Genomic DNA, 22,179 nt, shown 5'->3' on the forward strand with positions numbered 1-22,179 from the left:
TCAGATGCTGGTGAGATTCTTGAACAAGTATTCACCTTTTAATTAATTAAACAATCAGATATTTATTTGTTCTTAATCATGTTAAAACCAGAACAATGGCCGAGCTTGGCCTAAATATACCTTTCCTAGTTCTATTTGTACAAGTTGCTACACAGATCGAATACCTCGAGACCCATCTAAAATTGACACATTTGTTCAGTATATAGCTGATTTTGTCTAGCCCCCAAAAGATGTAACGTGCATCTGATAGGTACTTGACGAATTAGCCGAGGTGCACAAAAATTGATTCGAATACTAATTTTACTAAAAAGAATATAACAAAGAAGAACTCTTCATTATTAGGAGTAGTTCGGGAATGTTAATCAATAGTAGATCTCATTTTTTTTTCCATTAATGATCTTTGAAAAAAATGTAAGAAAAATTCTAGTTAAAGAAAAAGTTGTGCAACTCTAGAGATAAAATAGGTCACAAAATGGAATAGGAGTAGAAACCTAGTCATTTTTATTTCAATGCTTTGTATGGATAATAGTATTGCATTCTCTTCTTTTTGATTTTCTTTTGAGCCGAGGGTTTTTCGGAAACAGCCTCCCTACCTTCCAAGGTGAGGGTAAGGTCTGCGTACACTTTACCCTCCCCAGACCTCACGTTGTGGGATCCAACTAGGTATGTTGTTGTTGTCTCTTCTTTTTGGCTTTTGAAGTAACTAAAGATTACGCTCATACAATTACTTCTGATATTGCTCTAAAATGGAGGGAATTTCTTAAGCATGTAGCGATTTTGGTTTGCATCTCTTATCTTAGGTAACAACTATTACTTCTCTTAAATTAATTAGTACTTAGTAATTTTGTTTACATATTACCTCTTTCTAACATTCTTTCTTTAAGACATTGATACATTCCTTGAAAATCATTGCACCAAGGTCCTAACTCCTAACTATTACAATATCAAATGTTCTCACTAGTCGTCACAACTTCCAACTTTAATACAAACTCCTCAGATACAATGCAATAAATTCATAATTCCAGAAAGCAATATGTTTAGCACATTATGAAACAAAATTCTCATTGCTAGCTAGATCGTACAAAAAGTAACGACCAGAACAATTTCATGTCATGTCTCTCAACCAGTTAAGTTATTTTACATGATCCAACTTTAATGAAAAGCGGTATCTCACTATTGAAAGAAATATCGACTTGTTTACACCTAGCTCCATTGTTGGGATAGAGGGCAACCTTCTGACTCAGGAAATCGTCCACCACTTTGACTGACGTGGATGTGGTTCTCTTGTCGTGAACGGGGAACTCAGAGTCAAAAGACATTCATTGTTGCATGTATAGCTTTCTTGAACAGGGATCTGTCCTTTATAGTGTTGCAACCGAGGGAATTGAACATCCGGAAAGAAAAAGAAATTAAACCCCCACCCCAATTATACTGCCACCAAAATGGCAGTGTTTTCGAATGTATCAACCAGTGCTGCCCGAGAGGTCTCCGGAAAGAGCACTTCCATATGATGCTGATCCAGTGTATGAACTAGTAACTCGAGACGAATTACCGGCACGGGTTTTTTGTAATTGGCGAATCTTGAAAACATCTCTAGGAAGAGGCTGGCTTTGTATAGTCGTTGATTCATCATCCTCTTGCCCTGCAACAAGTTAACTAGGCCTTTGAATGATATAAAAAAGGACACATTACATTTAGCATCAAGATGCCAAGGCACAGATGGACATGGCCACATACCGCAGATTTTCACTCCCTCTGTCCCAATTTATGTGACACTCTTTCCTTTTTAGTCAATCCCAAAAAGAATTGACACCTTTTTTTTTTCTTTTTTTTTTTTTTTATGACATGAGAACCCGCAGCCGCTACCCTTCGGGTGCGCACAGGGTAAACCCAGCTCCTGTGCAATAGCTCGCAAACCACACAGAAGAGGTAACCCGCACTAGGCAAGCCCCGTACGACGAGCTCAACCCAGAAGGCAAATCCCCTGCTGTCGTAGGCGGGGGGTTTCGAACCTGGAACTTCCATTATGAAAGCCCGATGCTCAACCAACTGAGCCACCCTTGCGGGTTTGACACCTTTTATGTTTAGTAACAATCTAACTTTAAAATACTCATTTTACCCTTATAATGAGATGATTTATAGCCTTACAAATATCTATCGCTTATGTTTTAAAGTCCGTGCCCAAAACACCTTCACATAAATTGGGACGGCATAATAGGGAATGAGTAGTTCATGTATTGCAGGAAGGAAATCATAGGAATTAACAAGGCCTACATGCCAAGAGTGAAGGGAAAAGAGACACATTGCTGGGTGTTGAATGAGCAAGAAGAACACAAACATAGGTAAAGGTACACGTACTGTTCATGTCTTTCCTCTTTCCAGGCTGTCTGTCTCTCGACCTGAATTTGCTTGAATCAGAGAGGTCACTTGTAGATTGAGCAGGACCCGACTGCAATGGCAGAGAGGCGGTTCCGGATTTTCCAGTTGCTAAAGGAATGTTGCTTTGCAAACATACAGATATCACAAAATCAGCATCAGGAGAAGGACCTGCTAGGATCCAGAGAAAAATTCAAGTTATTACGGAGCAACACATACTTTTGGTAGTGGAAGTAATTGGTAGCCTTATCCTCCAGGAGAGTTAAATTGCTGCTTGTGAGAATTTAATATATAGAAAGTATTGTAGGATAATTTGCAATGTGGGTCATTCTGTAAAAAACACCTTTTAGTAGAATCTACCCAAGTTGTAAATTCCCAACCGCAGATTCATGGAGACATCTAAGAAAAGCCTACGTACAAATAGATGATTATTTGAAAGGAAATTCGTTCTTGTTTCACCTCAAAAGTTTTATTATAATCTCCTTATTAGAACACCACCACCAAGAGCACCTTCTAAAACCAATTTAGCTCCCATCCAATTATTTCCAAATGCTACGTTGTTATTTCATTTGACTGCTGATTTTCACTTAAACTTGTGATAAAATTACTTGAAAACATTCACATAATCACTATGGGAAAAAAACTCGGCATGCCTACCCGCAGCAGATTCAATTGACAACCTATTGGACCACACAAACCTAAAAGCAGACATCACATCTAGGAAGTTGAACGGAAAAAAGAATTATATTAAGAGCACACATGGTTATTCCTACATTAAAAAGGGCAACTCTAGAGTCTTTCCAGGAAAGGTGTTTCACCTTCTTCAATTGGTGGACCACCATTGACATGCAAATGTAAAGGAGTAATCTGATTTTTTTTTTTTTTAAAAAAAAAAAAAAAAAACTAATAGAACGATTTATAAATCTTTACAAAGCACCTGATCAAAGATATCACAGGGTAAGTGACTGGTACATATGATAGAACAAGGAAATTCGGAACTATACCTTCAACGGCTGGCAAATTTGCAACGAACGCTGCAAATGCAGGGGGCAATGATTTCAAAATATCATTAAGAGAATTTGGAGGTCCACTGCTGCTAAATGGACCAGAATGGGGCAAGGCGCCTGCAGGAGATGGAACTGCAAGCGCAGCAGGACCTGGAAAATCCAGCATCATCAACAAACGTAAAGAGACGCAACTAATAGTTCCTTATATAACAGACGCCCATATTACAAGACCATAGAGTTTATAATAAAATTTTGAATGGTTCTCGCTGAAACTTGAGGAAAAGTTGTCTACTATACCTTTCTCAGATCTGCATATAGTTCAGTCTGAATCTAGAGGACCTCATTGAAATAAATGCTCATTAGTGTTTAGTCATTGTTATATGACTCCAAGGGAGTGTTTGGTATGGGGAGAAACATTTTCTTGAAAATGTTTCCAATATTCTGATGGTTGGTCAAAATTTTTGGAGAACATTTTCTCATAGAAAATAAGTTCCTTAAAATGAGAAAAATAACTTCCATAGTGGAAGTAGGGGAAACAAGTTGCATGAGTAGCATTGCACATTAATCGTCTCCTCCCCACTCTCCAACTCCACCCCACCCCACCCCCCCAAAACCCCCCAAAAACCCCCCATAGTGTTTGAATAGATTAGATACTTGCTTTTAGGTCAATAGTTTCTACTTGCTTACCAAAAACCAGAAAATAAGTAAGAAAATCACTTGTTTTCCTGGAAAACTTTTCCAAGAAAACATTTACTGTGGAAAACATATTTGTTTAGGAGCTTGTTAAGCAAAGAACAGACAATAGAATAAGAAGCGACAAAGGCATACCTGGCATTTGCCTCGGGTCATAAACCGTCATTTTTGAAGTATCTGGATACACTACCTTGACAGGCGGATTTGTGTTGGATGAAACACCAGAAGAAGTCTTATCTAAGCTCAAGAGACCAGCAGTTAGAGAGTACAATTCAAAAACTTAGTTACTGAGTATCAAACAAAGCCAACAAAAATACCTGCAGAACCTGCCTCAATACCAAGAGCAGGTTTGTCAGTTTTTTTATTGATGTTCCTCGCGAGCCACTGAAACGAAGGTAAATTGCAAATCAGCAAAAAGTACGTGCAAGTTAAGAAAACATTTGAAAACTATAATTGTGCCCTTGTAACAATAATTGAATATCAGACTCTTCAGCTTGCTATATCAAAATCTGGAAAGCAAAAATGAGACACGCATATATATATATATATATGTGCTGACAAGTGACAACCTCTTGGCGTGCTAAATGATCCAAGTCGTTTGAAGAGCAAGGCCAAAGATCCATGAAACTGTAGCGTGATACAACATCTTGCAATGAACTCTCTAACTCTGATGTTCCATCATCACCTGTTCTGGAAAGAGCTTCTTTCCTTCTCTGCTCAACCTGTCAATACAAGCATAAGCAGAAAGCAAATGTAATCACTGTATCAAATGTTACGCCTTCCAAAGAGTGAAATATCTGAATATAATTTCCCCATCCGCTTTTAGTTGAACGGTTTGATTGAATCTAATTCTAAGTTCATTTCATTTGCATATATTACCTTAATGGACAAAGAAAGTAATCGAGTAGTTATCAATATTCTCATGTTGGTGAATACAAGAAAATCACATTGTGAACAAAGTTAAATTGTTTAGTGAAATTGACTAATTGAAATTAGTAAGATATATAATGAATATTCTTTCATTTAGAAGTTGCAAATAAGTAGGGTCATCCATGAAATAGGAAGTCAACAGAATTGGACAAAGAGAACAATAGGCACGTCCTGGAAAGTGGAAAACATATTCAACTCTGAATAGTAGGTCAACTATAATCATACTTGTTAAATGTAAAAAGGACTACAATCCAGAGGATATACTATTCGAGATATACCAACAGTTCAAAAAGAACTAGTTAAATTTGAATTTGCACTTGAAACAGTCCACAGAGTTCAAAAGAAAAACCAAGAGAATATGCAGCAGCATCAAATACACAAATTACCTTCAACATGCTAGCAAGGTCTCCATACGTTTGCTCAAATTGAGTGAACTTTTTCCAAACCTACATAAAGAGTAGGCAGTTCAGTACGATGCCATCAAGCAAGAGTTATCACAGGAATGGTTAGATTGCGAAAATAGCACGAAGAGGAGTAGTGTATTAATTATTTGAATTATAGTTTTCAACTTCCCAACTTTAGGAAACCTTTTGATATTAGTGTTCAATTTTCCAACTATACATGACAGAAAGACTCCAAAATAACTAAGAACCAGGGAAAAGTCACACATCTGCATAATGACACATAGCTTATTTTATAAAGTTCTTAGATGCATATATTACGCAATAGAGGGAAGAAAATTGGTCTGAATACAAAGATGCTAACAAGCACTTAGCCAGCAGTGTCCGCTCCCTTGTAATGGGGGAGTTAGATGTTTGTTCCTCTTCACGACTTTATTCTTTTTACGTTAAAACAAATACAACTGGAAAAAATGCTAGGAATTTAGACTCTAGAAATATACTTGAGCACTCATGTGTGCAGACCCCTCGATTCTCATTCTCTGACTATTCTGGAAAAGAAAGTCTCACAACTCAATGGCTTTCGATCTTCTTTCCCCCATATAAATATTAAAATAGAAGTATAAAACGATTTTGCTTCATCATTTCGTGACATACCATATAAGGGATTGTTAGTAGAAAGCTCTCTGCGAGTTAATTCTGGAGCAGTACAACTTCTACACTAACAGGTGGTCACAGAAGAGCTACATACGGTGAATGAAGACAAGGAAGTCCCAGGCAAATATATGAGCAATGTAGTGACGTACAGAGAATGAAGAAACACAAAGGGTATTCATGTGACCTTCAACCTCTTTTGATTTATTAGCAGAAAGAAAGAAACAAAGAATCACATCAATGTGCACACATACAGAGTCCCAGAGGAGACAAGGGTTACACAAACCGACTCATTCTCTTCCAACACCACCCGCATTAAGAAGAACTTTGCAAGCAGACAACGGGCTTCACAATGAAAAATGCCGTTGGAATAGCATGTAGGTAAAACGTATCTGACAAGCCTAAACAGAAAGCAATTCATACATGTTTCTTGGTTCTATATATAGTCAGCATTCCATTGAGTGAGTTAACTGTAGAGATATAGAGCAATACCAGCATGCAAACATCTTAGCATAGAAGATCCAAACAATAGGAGTCACGCCTAAGAAGAAGAAGACAAACATTCAACAAGAACAGAAATTCACAATTTTTAAACAGGCAGGAGTCGTCCAAAGGCACCCTGAAACAAGCAAGAACTGCAAAATCAGACAATGAAACAAATAATAGAAAAACACCTCAACAGATTCCTCTGGCGGCAGTGAGCTCAATGCACGTTCAAATAGTGCCCTGATGTTTCTATCGTCATTCAAACGATAAAGGAAATCTGCATATCTGCAACATTTTAATTAGCCCATGGTTATTTCTGCTCAGAGCAGAACAGAAAGCAAACCCTGCTGCTTGTCCCAGGCAGAAGAATTATAGAACTACAAAGTTATGATGCTTGAAATTGTACAACTATTTTTTCATTCCCTCTCATGTACCAGATGTTGCTATAAGTCTTACACCATGAATTACATATAGGCCTGAGCTAGCAAACTAACAAATTTGCAGGACACAAATCCTAACTTCGTGATTCCACTGGAACTCATGCAGTCACTCATCCACAGTAGCATTCCTTTTGTAAATTAGAAGAGAAGCAGACTCACTCAAGGATGTATCCAGGCTCATGCATAAAGCGTTTTAACCCTGCTTCAAAAACATTGTGCGCCAGCTGCATGAATGCACAAAATGATTGCATATCATCCAAAGATACTACAGGTAAAAGAAACACACACGAACCTCAAGAAATAAAAGAGAGTCAACAAGCATATACCGACTAATTCGAAAAGATACTGTTAGGACGAGTAATCTGGTTAAGAACTTCAAATAATTCAACATGTAACGATCCAATGATTATGAAATTACCATACACCAATTTGCGAGCGACAGCCTTATAATTCTATACATATTCTCCTTATCAGGTTCCATGCACCAAATCTCATGCTTGAAACATTTGAAATAAGAAAAAAAAAACATTTGAAATTAAGATATTCCTAATCACCTTAGCATCCTTGTCAAGACAAAAGGCCATCATTGCATAAGCTACATAAACATGGTAAGTGCAATTTGGGGATTTGCGTGCATCAACAAAGTATTTGCGAGATGCTTCAACTCCTTCACTTCTTCTTAAAAACCTTATAAACTGCAGTATCATGGATCAAAATATCTCAAGAAATAGAATGAGCAGCTAAATCCAAATGAAGTTAGATTGCACTAATTCAGATAATGATTGAAAGAACTTTACATGGTTAACAAGAAAAAAATGAACAGTTAAGATACAAATATGTTCCATGAAAAACCCAAAGGAATTTATTAAAGAAAATGGAGAACTTATGTGAGTAGTCAGTACAACAAAATAAATCAAGAACGGGATACTCCATTCACAATAAATAAACAAGCAAAAGTATTAAGTCAAACTGCAAGTAGGAAATTCATGCTTCCAAGAGAATTTCATAGCTACTAGTCTATCTTCATTTTTGATATCTAACAATAAAAACCTTTTAGTTGCATGGTTTCCAATCCAGAGTTATTCCAAGATAGCTCTAAATAGATTAACAGTCATCTAAATATCAATACGTATGATTGATCAACAAACAATATAAAGCAAAAAAAGTTATCTTGGGTCATATCTAGATTTAACATGAATTTGTCATTCCTAAATCCAAAAAAGTACCAATCCTGTACCCAACCTTTCTAGTGGAGGACAATTAAATGAAATTTCAATGCCAGTTCACCCGCAAATTGCAAATCGATAGTGTCTACTGACATGTTAACTACTAACTGGGGTGTAAACACGAAAATATTTTGTGCAAGATCTATTAACAGTTTTCTTCTTAAATATGACCTAATTTAGTCAATGTAATTCCACAATAGTTCCATAAAAGTTTCGTGTGCCAAACTTTTGAAAAATTCCAAGAAAATAATTTCTTCTTAAATATTTTAAAATTTACTCACTATAAAAATTGCACCATAATCTAAAAAACTACTGTCTTGGTCAAGAACTTTTGTGTGATCTAACAGGAAACTGTCCTGTCTAATTATCTTAAAAGCGAGGAGCCAAATTGCTTTGTTAGTTCCACTTCCCATTGCACATAATCCACATATAAAGTACCATAACATACTTTTGATCCATCACGAAGTTGTACTCTCTGGGACAGTTACAAGTTTCTTGTACTATTGTATTGACTAACCCATGCATTTCATGTTTGAACTCCATCCTGCCTTCTGTTTCTCCAAAGGAAGAAGGGGAAGATACTTTGGTTTAACCAGCCTTAAGGAATAGCTTAAAGAAATACTTGTCCATCTATTCAATTTTATTTCAAAGTGAAGATGGTATGACTGTTTGTTGTCCCTATAATTTCTCAGTTTATTAAGCTTAATAAGTTCAGTGTCACATCGAAAAGTACATACTGTATACATCCCAAAAGAATTCTACTTCGCAAAATGATTTCGTTGAGGACTTATATGTGTTCTAGTTGTTTACTGTTCAAATTTTCTACTAGAAGGGCTTTTTTTATGGGACAAACTGACGATGATAAGATATATAAAGACCAGCAAGATGATCCTCAATGATAATGATAGCAGAGACCTGGGAATCATCCAGATGGGAATAGTATGGTGCCTCATAGCACATTATAACCATGCTGAACATAGGGTTGTGATTTCCTCTGAAGCGTGTTTTCCTATGAAAACGGTCCAGATTTTCTCCCGGTCCCAGGAACAAGAAAATTTAAACATTACCTAATCATTATTTCCCGCATTTTGGTGTTATCAGCATAAGAAAAGAACTCAACTTCTAGGACTTACATTCTCAGTCATGTTCACACTGAACATGAATGCATTTCATCTTTATGGGAACCAAAGATAGTACATTTTCATCTCTTAAAAGAGAGAAGTAAATATGTATATGATTCTCAGAGGAGATATTTATGGTCTTACCTGGATATGTGACAGCGCTGAGGCATTGGATCCATCCCCCAAAAGACTTTCATATACTTTTTTAGCAGCCTGCATCAGACCATACAACATAGGAAAATTGAAAAACGAAAAATTGTATATTGAGGGAAACTAAATAGATGCATAACCTGAATGGCTCCACGTGATTCTTCAAGTTCAGCGTAAGCATATCTCAGCATTTCGGAATCTAAGCATAAGAGACAAAGAATTATCTAAAAATCAGGAGAAAACAACATAAAAAAGAAACCACAATTATCATCTTGTCATCTAAGCATGAAAAATACCAGGAAGTGCTTTCAGAGCTCGCTGGAAAACCTTGATAGCAGAGTCTACTGAACCAGCTTTTGCATGCCATGTGGCATATTCATACCATATGTCAGGATAATGATACAAGTACATGAGGCACTGTCATTGAACATCTAGCTCAGTAATCTAGTCTGGTTTTATACCAAAGCAGAGAAAATAAAAAGTGGAGCAATTTTCACATTAATATAAAGGAGGCAGGGTAGGCATCAAATCCCATAACCACCCGAAAAAGAAAAAAACAAGAAGAATATCATATGTATCAATCAACTATGCCTCAATCCTAAATTCAGTTGGGTCGACTGTATGAAAATCGTATCTATCCATTCCGCTCTATTCAGGTCCATTTCATTCCAATACTAAATAATTGACTTTTACAACAAAAATATAGGAGCTCTCTAAAACTAGCGTTTCTCTAGTTACAATTCTTTAATCCGACTAAAAAGTCTCATAAAAATGATTTTTTTATGAGGCTTATCACCATTCTAATAAAACGAAATAAAACTAACTTGATGACAGAGTTATGAAATACAAAATAGTCCAGCAGCTCCAATGAACTGGGCGTGAATGCTGAACCAACAATTTACTAACACAATCCACTGATATCAAGGTAATCTTTTGTCTGATAGCTGATGATAATCTTCATCCCAGCCTGTATTTGGTGGACAATATGGGAAGAAAGGAACAAAAGATGCTTTGAAGATAAATCAAGCCATATCCAGAAGATAAAGTTGAAGTGTTTAATACTTCTGTATTTTTGGTGTAAAGGAACAAGTGTAGAAGATCATGATTCAATTTTTGATGTTTTAGACTCCTTGTAGATGATAGAGGAGCTGTAATTTGGTCCCTTTACAGTCCTGTAATTATTGATGATAGACTCCTTGTAGAGGATAGAGGAGCTGTAATTTGGTCTCTTTACAGTCCTGCAATTATGGATGATCATACAGTCTTTGTCTAGTCTTACTATCTATATAATATATGTTACCAGTTCCAAAAAAAAAAAAAAGATACAGTAGCTCACTCCAGCACATCAAGCTCCAGGTGATTTCCAACTGCTAGACTCAAGGAAAATGCTTGGGAGCCGATTAGCAAGTAAAGACATAAATAGAGTTACATTATCATGAACTCTTAGATAAATCCATAAAAAAATCTCCCAACTTATAGAAGTTTATTTAAATTAGCACCCTAACAATAAATGTTTACAACAACATACCCAGTGAGTCCCACAATGTGGGGTCTGGGGAGGGTAGATTGTACGTAGACCTTACCCCTACCTTAGGTAGGGAGGCTGTTTCCGGAAGACCCTAACAATAAATGTTTAGAGGATTTATTTTGATAGGTAACCAATGTTAAAGGTTGTGCTACTACCACTTCAAATTGATACAGATCCTTTTGTCAGGTGCTTATGTCACTACTAACGTGTGTGCACAAACACATAGCTGACGTGCATCAAGAAAAGAATTTCACAGCTAGGAATCCTCAAGGTGCAAGTATCGAGCTTCCAATATTGGACTAATAGGAAGAGACTTTCTGAACAAAAATAAGGTACAGTAGCTGAGCAAAAGGTCTCTAATTGTATAATTAAAAGCGGATGTTGAAAGGTAAGTACTTCAAGATACTCCATAAGTCATATAACAAGAGGACATTTGGGCACCACACACATAATACTCCGCATTACCATCATCCAAAAAAAGGAAAGAAAATCTAAGCAAAAAAGCAACGATATTTTAACATTTATGTCTCCCGTACCTGCTCATATGTGAACACGATTCTTTTATTAGCAGAAGCACTATCTATCCGTTGTGGGTTTGCTCTGACATGAAGACCAGAATAATTAGGTGAGAATATCTTCGATTTTACTTTCAAAATAAAAGAAACCATGAGGGAGAAGATCAAAGCAGTGGCATTTGTGAAAAAGGAGTGTATGCTTTTATAACAAAATATTAGAAGTATCTAAACTTGGAAATCAGGCAGGTCTCAACACCAAACAAATACATTTGTTCCAGAAAAGTAGGAGTTATAATGGGTGCATCCAGCAATTGCAAATGTGAACATCAGGAATAAGGAACAGCAGAAAGCTTATCATGGGCCTCTGTTGTAACTCCATCTGACATGGTTTGAGCATTAGCAAGTGAAATATTAATATAAGCAAAAGCAGTTACAGATGTATGCCTTATGTTAGGGACTAAGAGATCAATCAGAGAGGAACTAATAAATATCTAGTAAAGTAAATGTCTTTTAACTAGCCATAAGGCCACAATCACATTCTAGCTGACCGGATGATGTTAAAGGACTGTCCCTTACTTCTCAAAGGCTAGAAGTTTTTTCCACGCCATCCATTGCATTTCCTCCTGCAGACCCATGAAAAGTGAATAATGTGAGAAAAATGAAGTAGTGTTGCAACTCGCAGAGCCACAGAACCATCATCTAAAACCTCCATGCCATCACTTCCATAAGGAGAGTCTCCACATGAAACAAGTTGCGGTGATATTACAGCAGATATCAACTAAACGTCTGTCTCACATACATTATGTTGTTGAACATGCCCCCAAAACTGGGTATTCAAATGTGCAATCTAATTGGCCTGCTTCAAGTGTAAAAGCTATGAAAGATACTGAAGGAATTGCCTTAGAAGAGCCGGAAGGTGGAATTGCTAGCATATTCCAATCAATTTCATCAATGTACTTCTTCCTTTCTCTATATACAGCCCTCGCACTGTTATATTTTGGTTGATACTCAGACACCAGCCCTTTTGCCTGCAATTCAATCAACAGAGAATATATCAGAAAAGCAGTTACTATCAGCACATGTGCAAAACAATTGTACCAGCCACATTTTTTAAAGTATCTAAAGAAGATTTAAGTAATGTTACTGCCACTTTCTGAAAGTTAATATGAGCACCTAGATGACTTCTACAGATAACCAAGTAGAATATGCCTAAACAAAAGTAGATTTGTCCTCCTGAAAAGGACAAACTGCAGAAACAATGGACTTATATTATTTTGATAAATCATTATATTTTGATTCTATTCTCATGGTATCCGGGTAGCTTGCAGCTTGATGTACTAAAAATGCTAATTATGAAGCTCTTTCTCTATTTCTTCTTCTTGCCTAAGAAAAAAAATCACTTTTAGATGGCTCTATTACAAAGTCTACAAGGTCATTTCCTAAGACATCTGCTATTCTTCTAGTTAATTTAGAAAATAAATATTGGAGAATGCATCAAGATAGTGAGAAAGCAAGAGAAAATACAATCCAAGTGATAATCAAGGCCTTCAGCACATCAACCTCCCTAGACTTTGAGAACCTCAAACTATGTTATTTAAACCATTGCCGTGGCTACTTCATTAATTATTTCTAGTAAGTCAATAAATATAAGAAATCCACACATGTTCATTATATGGAGCAACAAATCTGTAATGAGAACCCTTTAGGGTATTACATTGACGCCCATATAGAGTAGATAAATCACCTAAAAAGACAATCAAAGCTGCTCTAAGGGTAAGACTTAAGAGCATTAATTTTCAATCAAATGATTGTGAGTTCAAGTCACCAAGGATTGAAAGTGGGAAAAATACTATTGGCTCCTGGCAACAGGAGTTTGGGGGGTTTGGATTTTACCAAAATGAAAGAAAAATCTAAATGTCCTAGAAACTGGTCATAAAGTCCCAGAAAGAAAATTATAATCAGCCCGTGAGTTTGAAGGTAAGTCCTTTCCATTTTATTTTAACAAAAAAACAATCAGCAAAACTTACGGAATACATTCAACTGGTTCTTGCTCTTTCTTTGATCAGAAGCAAAACATTTCATCACTATTAACAGCCAAGCATTAAGATAGTGCTAGGCATTACGAAACAGCTATTTCAAAGATTACACTGTCCCATTGTTCCGTAACCACTAATGAACTCTAAATATTTTCCACATCAGATACATCAGACTTTTTTTTTAATCAGGATCATATACATCAGACTTGTTACAGCAGAATTCTAAATTACATAAGCATATATGTTTTAGGACATGTATAGATGATGTCTTTCCTGAAACATCTCTGGGTTCTCTCCTTCCAAATAATCCAAAAAACATATGCTGAAATCGTTCTCCTTCTCCGGATCTGGTTTCTTGATCTTCTTTCTTTTTCAGATTTTTCTTTTTGTTTTCTTTTTTTGGTATCAACCAGTAACACACCTTAAATCGCATGCACAGATATGATTAACCATTCACAACAGTCCAATAAAATTTTCACTGGAGTTTAAACAAAACAATTTCACAAACACATACATCTAGTTTTATAACTGAATATGCAAAATGTGCTTATAATACTTTATTTTTGTTCTTTCTTCTGAAAATGATTATAATATGTGGTACCTCAAAAGAAGATTTAGTTGGTAAAACCGCTTTGCTTACATTGCTGGCCAAACAATATAAAAGCAATTGATATAAGTTTGAGAACTTGTGTCGAGAGAGAGGCTTACCAAGGCCCGACTAATTGAATTTTCAAAATTCTCATAGTCCCTCCAAAGCTGTTCCACATGATGTGTTGGGGTGACAATAGCTCTTTGGTAGATTTTCCTCACAGAAGTCATTCGTTGCGATTCTTCTTGTGTGGTTTGAGCCTACATCATCATCTAAAGTAGCATCAACCTTAAGGCTACATAACTAACAGAACTTCTTTTATAAAATTTGCTTGTACGTGTGTGCGTATATGTTCTTAGGTATTGTTTGTTGAAGAAGTGACGTACAGGCAAAGACCTTAAAAATGCAATGTACTCCATCCACACCGGACCTGATGAAATGTCCGCTCCTGTTAAAAATGTGAGTTAGGAAAATATACTTCACAAGAACAGTAGAAATATTACAAAGCCATAATATCACGCATGTGTTAGCAACAAAAGCTTCTAGAGACATCATGCTATAGGAAACACCAAGTGCATGAGTAGCAAATAACTAAAAATAGAAATTACAAGTCGCAAACCCATATCACACTATTTGTAACCTCTATATCAAGTGCAACATCTCATACTTTAATGCAATCCTGAGTTAAATAAATAAACATCAATTTAATCAACAAGATATAGTTTAAAGATGCTTTTATAAAATCGAAAATTGTGTTATCATTAAGTCCAAGATATTTGAAGCTGTGGAGAGAAGGCTAATCGAGGTACATGTAATGACATTAGCAATGCTTCTCCTTCGTGATGCAAACAATATCACAAACTTCCCTGAGGATGAGCAACAATTAAGGTCAACATTTGATCTTGCTAATACCATCCTTTATTCGTTAAGTCATACACTTAACCTAAAGGGCTGTTTCTTTCTCTAGGGGAATGTTTGGAAACTATAGAAATGAAAAGAGAAAAAAGTGAAGAAATATAGGGGAAAGTGAAAGAAAGTTCCTATCCATGGTTGGTTGGAGAAAAAAAAAAGATAGGAAAGAAAATTATACTCCGATTTATTGACTTTTCTTCTTTTATAAACTAAAAATGGCTTTTTAACTTTCTTTTCATGTCCCTTCCTTTCCATAACATTCGAGACAACAATAAGCAAATTGGACCGCACCTAGTTTCATTCAAATTGATGAAATATAATCACGGTTAGTCTAATATTAAAAGCAGAATTTCATACTAGCAGTCGAATTATTGGGAAGGAAAAAGAAGAGGGTAAGGGGAAAGCATGTCCATGGTACTTAGCATAATAGATTGGATAAAGCCCAATGCAAATCATGCACCACGTGGGTCTTTTCATTCTTGGAATATTTCTTAAGGATAACATACCAACATAGTTAAGCATGAAATCATAAGCTTTTCTTGTCTCTTCTTGCCCCTCATTCCCCCTTTTGTCATTGGCTTTTCTGATAAAGCGGATGTAACAGCGCCTGAAATCCAAATGATCACCAACAGAAATTTCTGAGTCAATGCGTAACAAAGAAAAATTAACAAACGAACTCTTAAAAGTATAACTAGGACAATAAGATCCATTAAGAGCCCGTTTGGATTGGCTTATAAGTTGGCTTATAAGCTGTTTTCAGTTTTTTTGAGTGTTTGGCTGGCTAGCTTAAAGTCATTTTATGCTTAAAATAAGCTCAAAAAAATAATTGGACCCATTTGACTTAGTTTATCTAAAGCAGCTTATAAGCTGAAAACAGCTTATAAGCCAAAAAAAATAAGTTGGACTACCCCAACTTATTTTTTTCAGCTTATAAGCTGCAAACAGCTTTAAGCTGTAAGCCAATCCAAACGGGCTCTAACTCCGTTGATACTCTGCCAAAAGAACAAATGAAGCACATCAAATTCCACCAAAAGAATTATTAAAACTCAATCGCATGGCCTTCCATGGATCGTCTCCCTAGCCTTTCTAGCACCTCTAAATCACAAGCTCTTTGCCCCAGTTTTTCTTTTATCCCTTTTCTTTTTTCGACAGTGAGGGAAAAGAATGTTTTGTTTAAAATCTTCAAAGTAATGGAGGGCCTTAGCGCAAACTACCTCCCTACTAGAGAAATGGATATGGAGACAGACTGACGAGCACATACTATGGAGGCGGGGATAGCAGAAAAGTATACAATTATACAACCAAGACGGAGGAGTAAGCATATCAAAGTTCCACTGGGTGCGGACTTTGGAGGAATACTGTGAAATGATGGAAAGATTTCGGTGGTGATATCACTTTCAGCATAGGGATGAGAAGCAGGATCAATTTTTCGATTCATCAATGGTGTGGGAAAGAGAAGTTGAGACTCACATTCCCAAATATTTGTAATATTTCATGCCAAAAGGATATAACAGTACAACCAATTCATATGCTACAAGAGGGCGGAGATCACAGGGACGTAAGGTTTAGGAGGAACCTTCAAGACTGAGAAGTAGCTCCAAGGTGACGACAACATACTCATGGGCTTACACCATTTAAGAAAATGGAAGGGCATATACGAAGAGTTGACCAAGTCTGACTCCAGGTTGACCAAAGTTGACCACGTTTTACCAAGACGTTGACTAAGTACTAGCATTGGGACATCCGCAAACATTATTCTCATGACCGAATCACTTGCAGGTCACATTGTCACCCCAATTGGGCCACAAGGCCACCTAGTTCTTTAGCATCTTCTTTAGTTTGTGATTGGGCTTAGCGCATTACCCTAGCCTATAGTTTTGATGAAAAAATATCCAGTTAGAGAACCCCTTTGTGGGATTAGCCTTTACCTCTTCTAAAAAGCGGATCTTGCATCTTAGTAAGTGGCCTTGTTGGGGTTCAATTCTCTTTCTCCCTTATCTCTTGTACTTGAATGTTAATTTAGTTGGTATCAAGTCCTTTTACTTGTTCGCTAATTTGCATCAATTACTTGTTTTGTCACTGCTTTCTAGACAATCTTAAATTGAGATTCTTAGGAAATAATTTCAATGAACCAATTTCATTACTTGATTTTGTGTCATTACTTATCTATGTGTCTTATCCCATTTATCCTTTAATTTTCTTTCACCATTTCATGTGTGTTCATGAGGGTTGTTGGATTTTTCATCAATGAGCACATGGATGGAGGTAAGGAGTGGGAGAGATAAATTGTTGACAGTGAAGTCATATAACAAGTGGGGAGAAAAAATAGGGGAGCATAACACATGTCAAGGCAAAAGCACAACTTGAGACGGTTCCAGTAAGAGGTATGCTTCCAAATAGTGATCCCACAAGGGTAAAAAGGAGGCTTTAAAATTCAAACAGATTGAAAGATCTAATGATCTTGTCATGGTAAATAAATAACAGGATCTTCAAGTTAAAATGTGAAGCATAAAGTAACCAAAACGCATAAATGTGCAAACATTTCGACATTGAATCCGTGCTTTTCTAGGCAAGAAGAAAAGGTACAACACAGTCAGTATAGGATGGACTTGCTCACATTTTAAGGTGTAAAGTGGAGAACTTGCCTACAACTTATCTTGGCATGCCTCTAGGCAGCAACCACAAAGCAGAAGGAATTTGGGATGGGATAGTGGAGAAAACAGAAAAGAAACTGGCTAGGTGGAAGGCTCAATACTTATCTTTGGGAGGAAGGGTGACCCTGATCAATTCTGTTCTTGATTCTTTGCCTACTTATGTTATGTCTCTATTTCCCTTACCAGCAAACATCCAGAAAAAATTAGACAGACTCAGAAGGGATTTTTTGTGGCAAGGGAATAAAGAGGGCAAAGGTTACAAATTGGTGAAATGGCAGGTTGCAATGCAGGGGAAAGAAAGGGGTGGGCTGGGTATAAGAAACTTGAGGTCTCAAAATAACAGCTTATTGATGAAATGGCTATGGAGATACAACACTGAGGAAAATGCATTATGGAAGGAGGTTATCAAATGCAAGTTTGGTGAACTCAATCACTGGTGCACAAATGTATGCAATGGTACTTATGGAGTTGGAGTTTGGAAGACTATAAGAGCACTTTGGCCAAAGCTGGAAAGAAACTTGAAGATGAAAGTAGGTGACGGGAAAAAAACCAAGGTTCTGGAAGGATGCTTGGAATGAGCAAGTCCCATTTATGGATACTTATCCAGACTTGTTCATTTTATGCAATAACCCAGAGGTGACTACAAATGAATTATGGAGTGTACAGGGATGGGACTTAACTTTCAGAAGATTTTTGAATGATTGGGAGATAGATAGGGTGGCTGATCTGTTGAGCAGGATTGGTAACTTCCAAGGTACCAACACTGATGCAGATACTTTGAGATGGAGACACAATAGTGATGGACAATTCTCAGTAAAAAGAGCTTACAGAAAGGAGGACATAGGGCAGAATGGGGAGCACCAAAGATTTTGGATAAAAATTTGGAAGTGTCCAGCACCAACCAAGGTGAAATGTTTCACTTGGTTGGTGGCAAAGAGGGCTTGTTTGACTCATGAAGTGTTGAAGAAAAAAGGAAACATCATAGTCTCCAGATGTTTTCTATGCAATGAAACTGATGAAACCAACAACCACCTCTTTCTTCACTGCAAATTCACAGCAGAACTATGTTCCCTATTTTTCAGCCTGACAGAGACAACATGGACTATGCCAGAGCACACTGCAGATCTACTAAGTTGTTGGATGAGAAGAGGTGGTGGAGGATGATCCCACATTGTATCTGGTGGACCATCTGGGAAGAAAGGAATGGGAGGTGTTTTAAAGATAGATCCAATTCCATTCAGAAAGTAAAATGGAATTGTATAGTATCTTTCTACTTTTGGTGTAAAGAAATAGGATTAAAGGATATAGATCATTTTGTAGACTTACTAAAATCCCTGTAAGTCTCTCTTTTCTCTTTCTGTTTTTAGACTAACACTTTTGAAGGTCTCCAGCATTAAGGATATGCTGAGGAATACAAATTTACCAGTTTCAAATATATATATATATATATATATATATATTAGAACTTCAGCAATAAAAAAACTAGAGGAAACTGCTTTTAAACCTCCAAAGCAGTTTTACTTACTTTCAATCCATATCAATTGACATGAAGATCCAAACCAAAATGTGCCAACTCCATCCCATACCAAAAAGTGAGAGCTAGAAAAGATCCACCGACGAGAAGAAACATGGACAACAAAAACAAATCCAAACCAAGAAAATATCATCAAATAAACATACCAAAGTGGAATCTGTAGACAGTTTAAGAGGCAGCGACTAAATATTTGCTTTGTCGCATCATCATTATTTACCGCCATGTGTGCCTCAACATATTGCTTCCAGAATTTTGCCTAGATAAAAGTATAGATAACATCAGCAAGGGAAGGTGTCTCCAAGGCCCCAAAAAACCTCTTCCTAATCATAGATTTGGCATAGCATATTTTCTTTCTAGAGCACTTTGGAGCAAAATCAGCTTCACATGAATATGCAAATTTGAGAACTTAAAGCTTGAGCAAATCTTTTATCAGGTAAAGCAAACTTTTATTTCATCAGAAGGCACCAAGATGCTGCAAATAGCTGTGCAGTTACAAAAAAGCAAAAACTCAGTTCATCTACTAACATGTAACGAAACTAAGAAAGTCATTTAGTCTATATTAACGAGAGAGAAAAAACGCTAAATAAAGGCAATATTTGGACCTCAAACCAAGTTGTTTAACATTCTAACACCACAGAACTACCTAAATATAATTCGGCACATCCAGTTCCTAGAGTTCAAGTACACTCTTTCACTTTCAAATCAAAATAGGTGAGCCACTTAACTCACACGCTTTATATGAGCGCAATATTCTTCATCCTAGTTTCTTGTGTAAATTACCAAAACTGATTCCTAATGTATGATGTGTACCAATATAGATCTTAATTTTCATGTGGTTCTTAACGTATCCCCAATCTTCAGCATTTGCTATCAAATGGTCATTGACCTAGCAGACTACAAGGGTAAAACTGGGAAAATAAAAGATCCTACCAAACATTCTACATATCTTCTTATGGTTCTAAGTTAATCCTAATTCTGGCGCTGGAGCTTGTTCAGAAACTGCACAAATTTCACCAATAGTTGAGGTTCGAAACTATTTTTTTAATAATAAATCTGTAACACTAAGGATATCAATAGATATGAAAAAACAATGTGGATAAACAGTGAATTAGAGACCATTTTGATAACATATTCCAGTAAAGATATCCTAATACACAGGGGTCTGAAGTTTGACAAACAATGTTGACAAGATACAGCCTGGTATGTCGTAGACCATGGATACATAAGGATGGAATAAATCCAGCCTTCTATATGCTACAGAAAAAGAAACGGAACATTCATGTGAAATGAAGATCTATTTCACTTGAAGACATGTAAGATGTTCTGAAAAGTTAGAAGTATAACTCTCACTTCAAAGAGAATTAGTGGCCGCGTTTCCAGCTGATCAGTCTCGATAATCGTTACCGAATGAATGAGCATGGCCATCTCTCGAACAGGTGAAGTGGGATTAATTTAGCTTCCTTTTTCCATTCCCTTTCTCTTTTTTTTTTCTTTTTTAATCAGTAATTGCGCCAAGATCAAATGTTGATTACCTTCAGTTTTCTACATCAATGGACTAACTAGCAACTGAAGTCCACCCCATACCAAAATTAAAAAAAAAATAACACTCCCTTTTCTCAGTTTATGTGACACAGTTCAGATTTCGAGAGTCAAACAGTTTAATTTTGACCGCGAATTAAAGCATGGAGTCTTCAAGTTTTTTGAAACAAAATTTACATATTTTGAAACTACGTAAAAAGTACTATAAGTCACAATGATTGACAATTCAAAATATTTAAAAGACGTGAAAAGATTACGGTCAAAGAAAGACTTGTTTGAATCTCGAAATCTGAAAGGTGCCACATAAATTGGGACAGAGGGCATAATAACATCAATGATAACATAAATAGAATTACTGGCAACAAAAGTTTAAAGTTTTCTTATTCTCTCTTCTATTAGCACATCAACTATAAATCGAGCAATGGATTCTGTACTCACCGCAGTGGGAAACGTGGATAGAAGTTGCTCATATATAGGCACTGCTTCTGAAATTGGCAACCGCTATACAAACAACACACCAAAAAATGTAAATATAATCCCTAATTCATTATGTTAATTAATGTATGTTAACAGTTACCAGTGCCTCGTTTGCAAGAATTTCTGCAGCTTCAACATTATACTTGTCCGTCATTATTGTTTCATCCAATCTTTGATAAAATTGAAAAGTACCCAACTTCAGTATTGAAGTAACCTTTCTTGTATTATACAAGAATCTGCAAATAAATATATAAACAACACTATTCAAAAATGGCAATTACAATCCTTCAAGAACAAGTGATTGTTAATTGATAATTAGGCAGTTCAATCTGGACAAAACCCAGCTTGTGTAAGATAAGAAAATCTGCAAATAAAGCGAAACGAAACCTCACATTAAGAATATGAACTGACTTTAGGCTTTGCTCCCTTTGCAATGCGTTTCACTTGATCGACGCCGCTGGAGAATGTGCACTTGTTAAGTGGATGTGGGCCACCATTTTTGTTATTAATAACATGTTCCGTCTCAAATTATTTGTCGCACACGTAAATAAGGATAAAGTTAGTCAAATTGATATTTCTTAAGGGGCGTGTAAAACAAAAAGCGAAGAGGGAATAATGGCTCAACAAAATTTAATAAAAATTACTCTGTAATTGCACTCAATTCTCGACCTGCTTAAGAATTGAAGAGTGTAATCACCCTTTCAATTACACTCAATTCCCTACTAATCAGGTAATTACTTTATCAAACACACATGTTAAATTATGTAATTACACACAATTATGCTCAAATTCAATTCCAATTCCAATGTGTCCTTCCAAACAAGTACTAAAACGTCATAAACTTTTTAATAAAATTTAGGGATAGTTTCATAAACTCTCCTAAAATTTGCTTATGATTCTTAACACTAATATCT

General features: G+C 36.3%; 1 protein-coding gene across 3 annotated transcripts; it reads right to left on the reverse strand.

Moving 5' to 3' along the window:
* Nucleotides 1-1,036: 1,036 nt before the first annotated feature.
* On the reverse strand, nt 1,037-21,814 carry LOC132606521 (cleavage stimulation factor subunit 77). 3 transcript variants are annotated; one of them, XM_060320071.1, is made up of 23 exons: nt 21,658-21,814; nt 21,366-21,501; nt 21,227-21,289; nt 19,396-19,505; nt 15,568-15,668; nt 14,536-14,597; nt 14,269-14,409; nt 12,424-12,552; nt 12,101-12,147; nt 11,546-11,609; nt 9,778-9,898; nt 9,622-9,680; nt 9,476-9,544; nt 7,539-7,679; nt 7,144-7,208; nt 6,733-6,829; nt 5,393-5,452; nt 4,646-4,798; nt 4,394-4,460; nt 4,212-4,313; nt 3,381-3,533; nt 2,359-2,547; nt 1,037-1,642 (listed from the first exon to the last, which is right to left on the reverse strand). In XM_060320071.1, exons 2-23 carry the CDS (start codon nt 21,417-21,419, stop codon nt 1,464-1,466), a joined length of 2,226 nt encoding a protein of 741 aa, XP_060176054.1. In that variant the 5' UTR covers nt 21,420-21,501; nt 21,658-21,814; the 3' UTR covers nt 1,037-1,463. The 3 variants fall into 3 exon arrangements, with proteins under 3 accessions (XP_060176054.1, XP_060176055.1, XP_060176056.1); XM_060320072.1 differs by having other exon boundaries at nt 21,677-21,777; XM_060320073.1 differs by lacking the exons at nt 19,396-19,505; nt 21,227-21,289; nt 21,366-21,501; nt 21,658-21,814 and having other exon boundaries at nt 14,546-14,597; nt 15,568-15,653.
* Nucleotides 21,815-22,179: the final 365 nt, after the last annotated feature.

Source organism: Lycium barbarum, chromosome 8 (genome assembly GCF_019175385.1).
Source record: "Lycium barbarum isolate Lr01 chromosome 8, ASM1917538v2, whole genome shotgun sequence".
NCBI classification, from domain to species: Eukaryota; Viridiplantae; Streptophyta; class Magnoliopsida; order Solanales; family Solanaceae; genus Lycium; species Lycium barbarum.

Bases quoted from the DNA above. Each gene is read 5' to 3' on its own strand.
- LOC132606521 (XM_060320071.1), bottom strand. From the start codon at position 21,419: ATGACGGACAAGTATAATGTTGAAGCTGCAGAAATTCTTGCAAACGAG. The intron at 11,610-12,100 runs GTAAGGGACAGT...TCTTCATGTCAG, and splicing joins AAACTTCTAGCCTTTGAGAA to AGCAAACCCACAACGGATAG. The intron at 6,830-7,143 runs GTGAGTCTGCTT...AAAATGTTGCAG, and splicing joins GAGCCTGGATACATCCTTGA to ATATGCAGATTTCCTTTATC.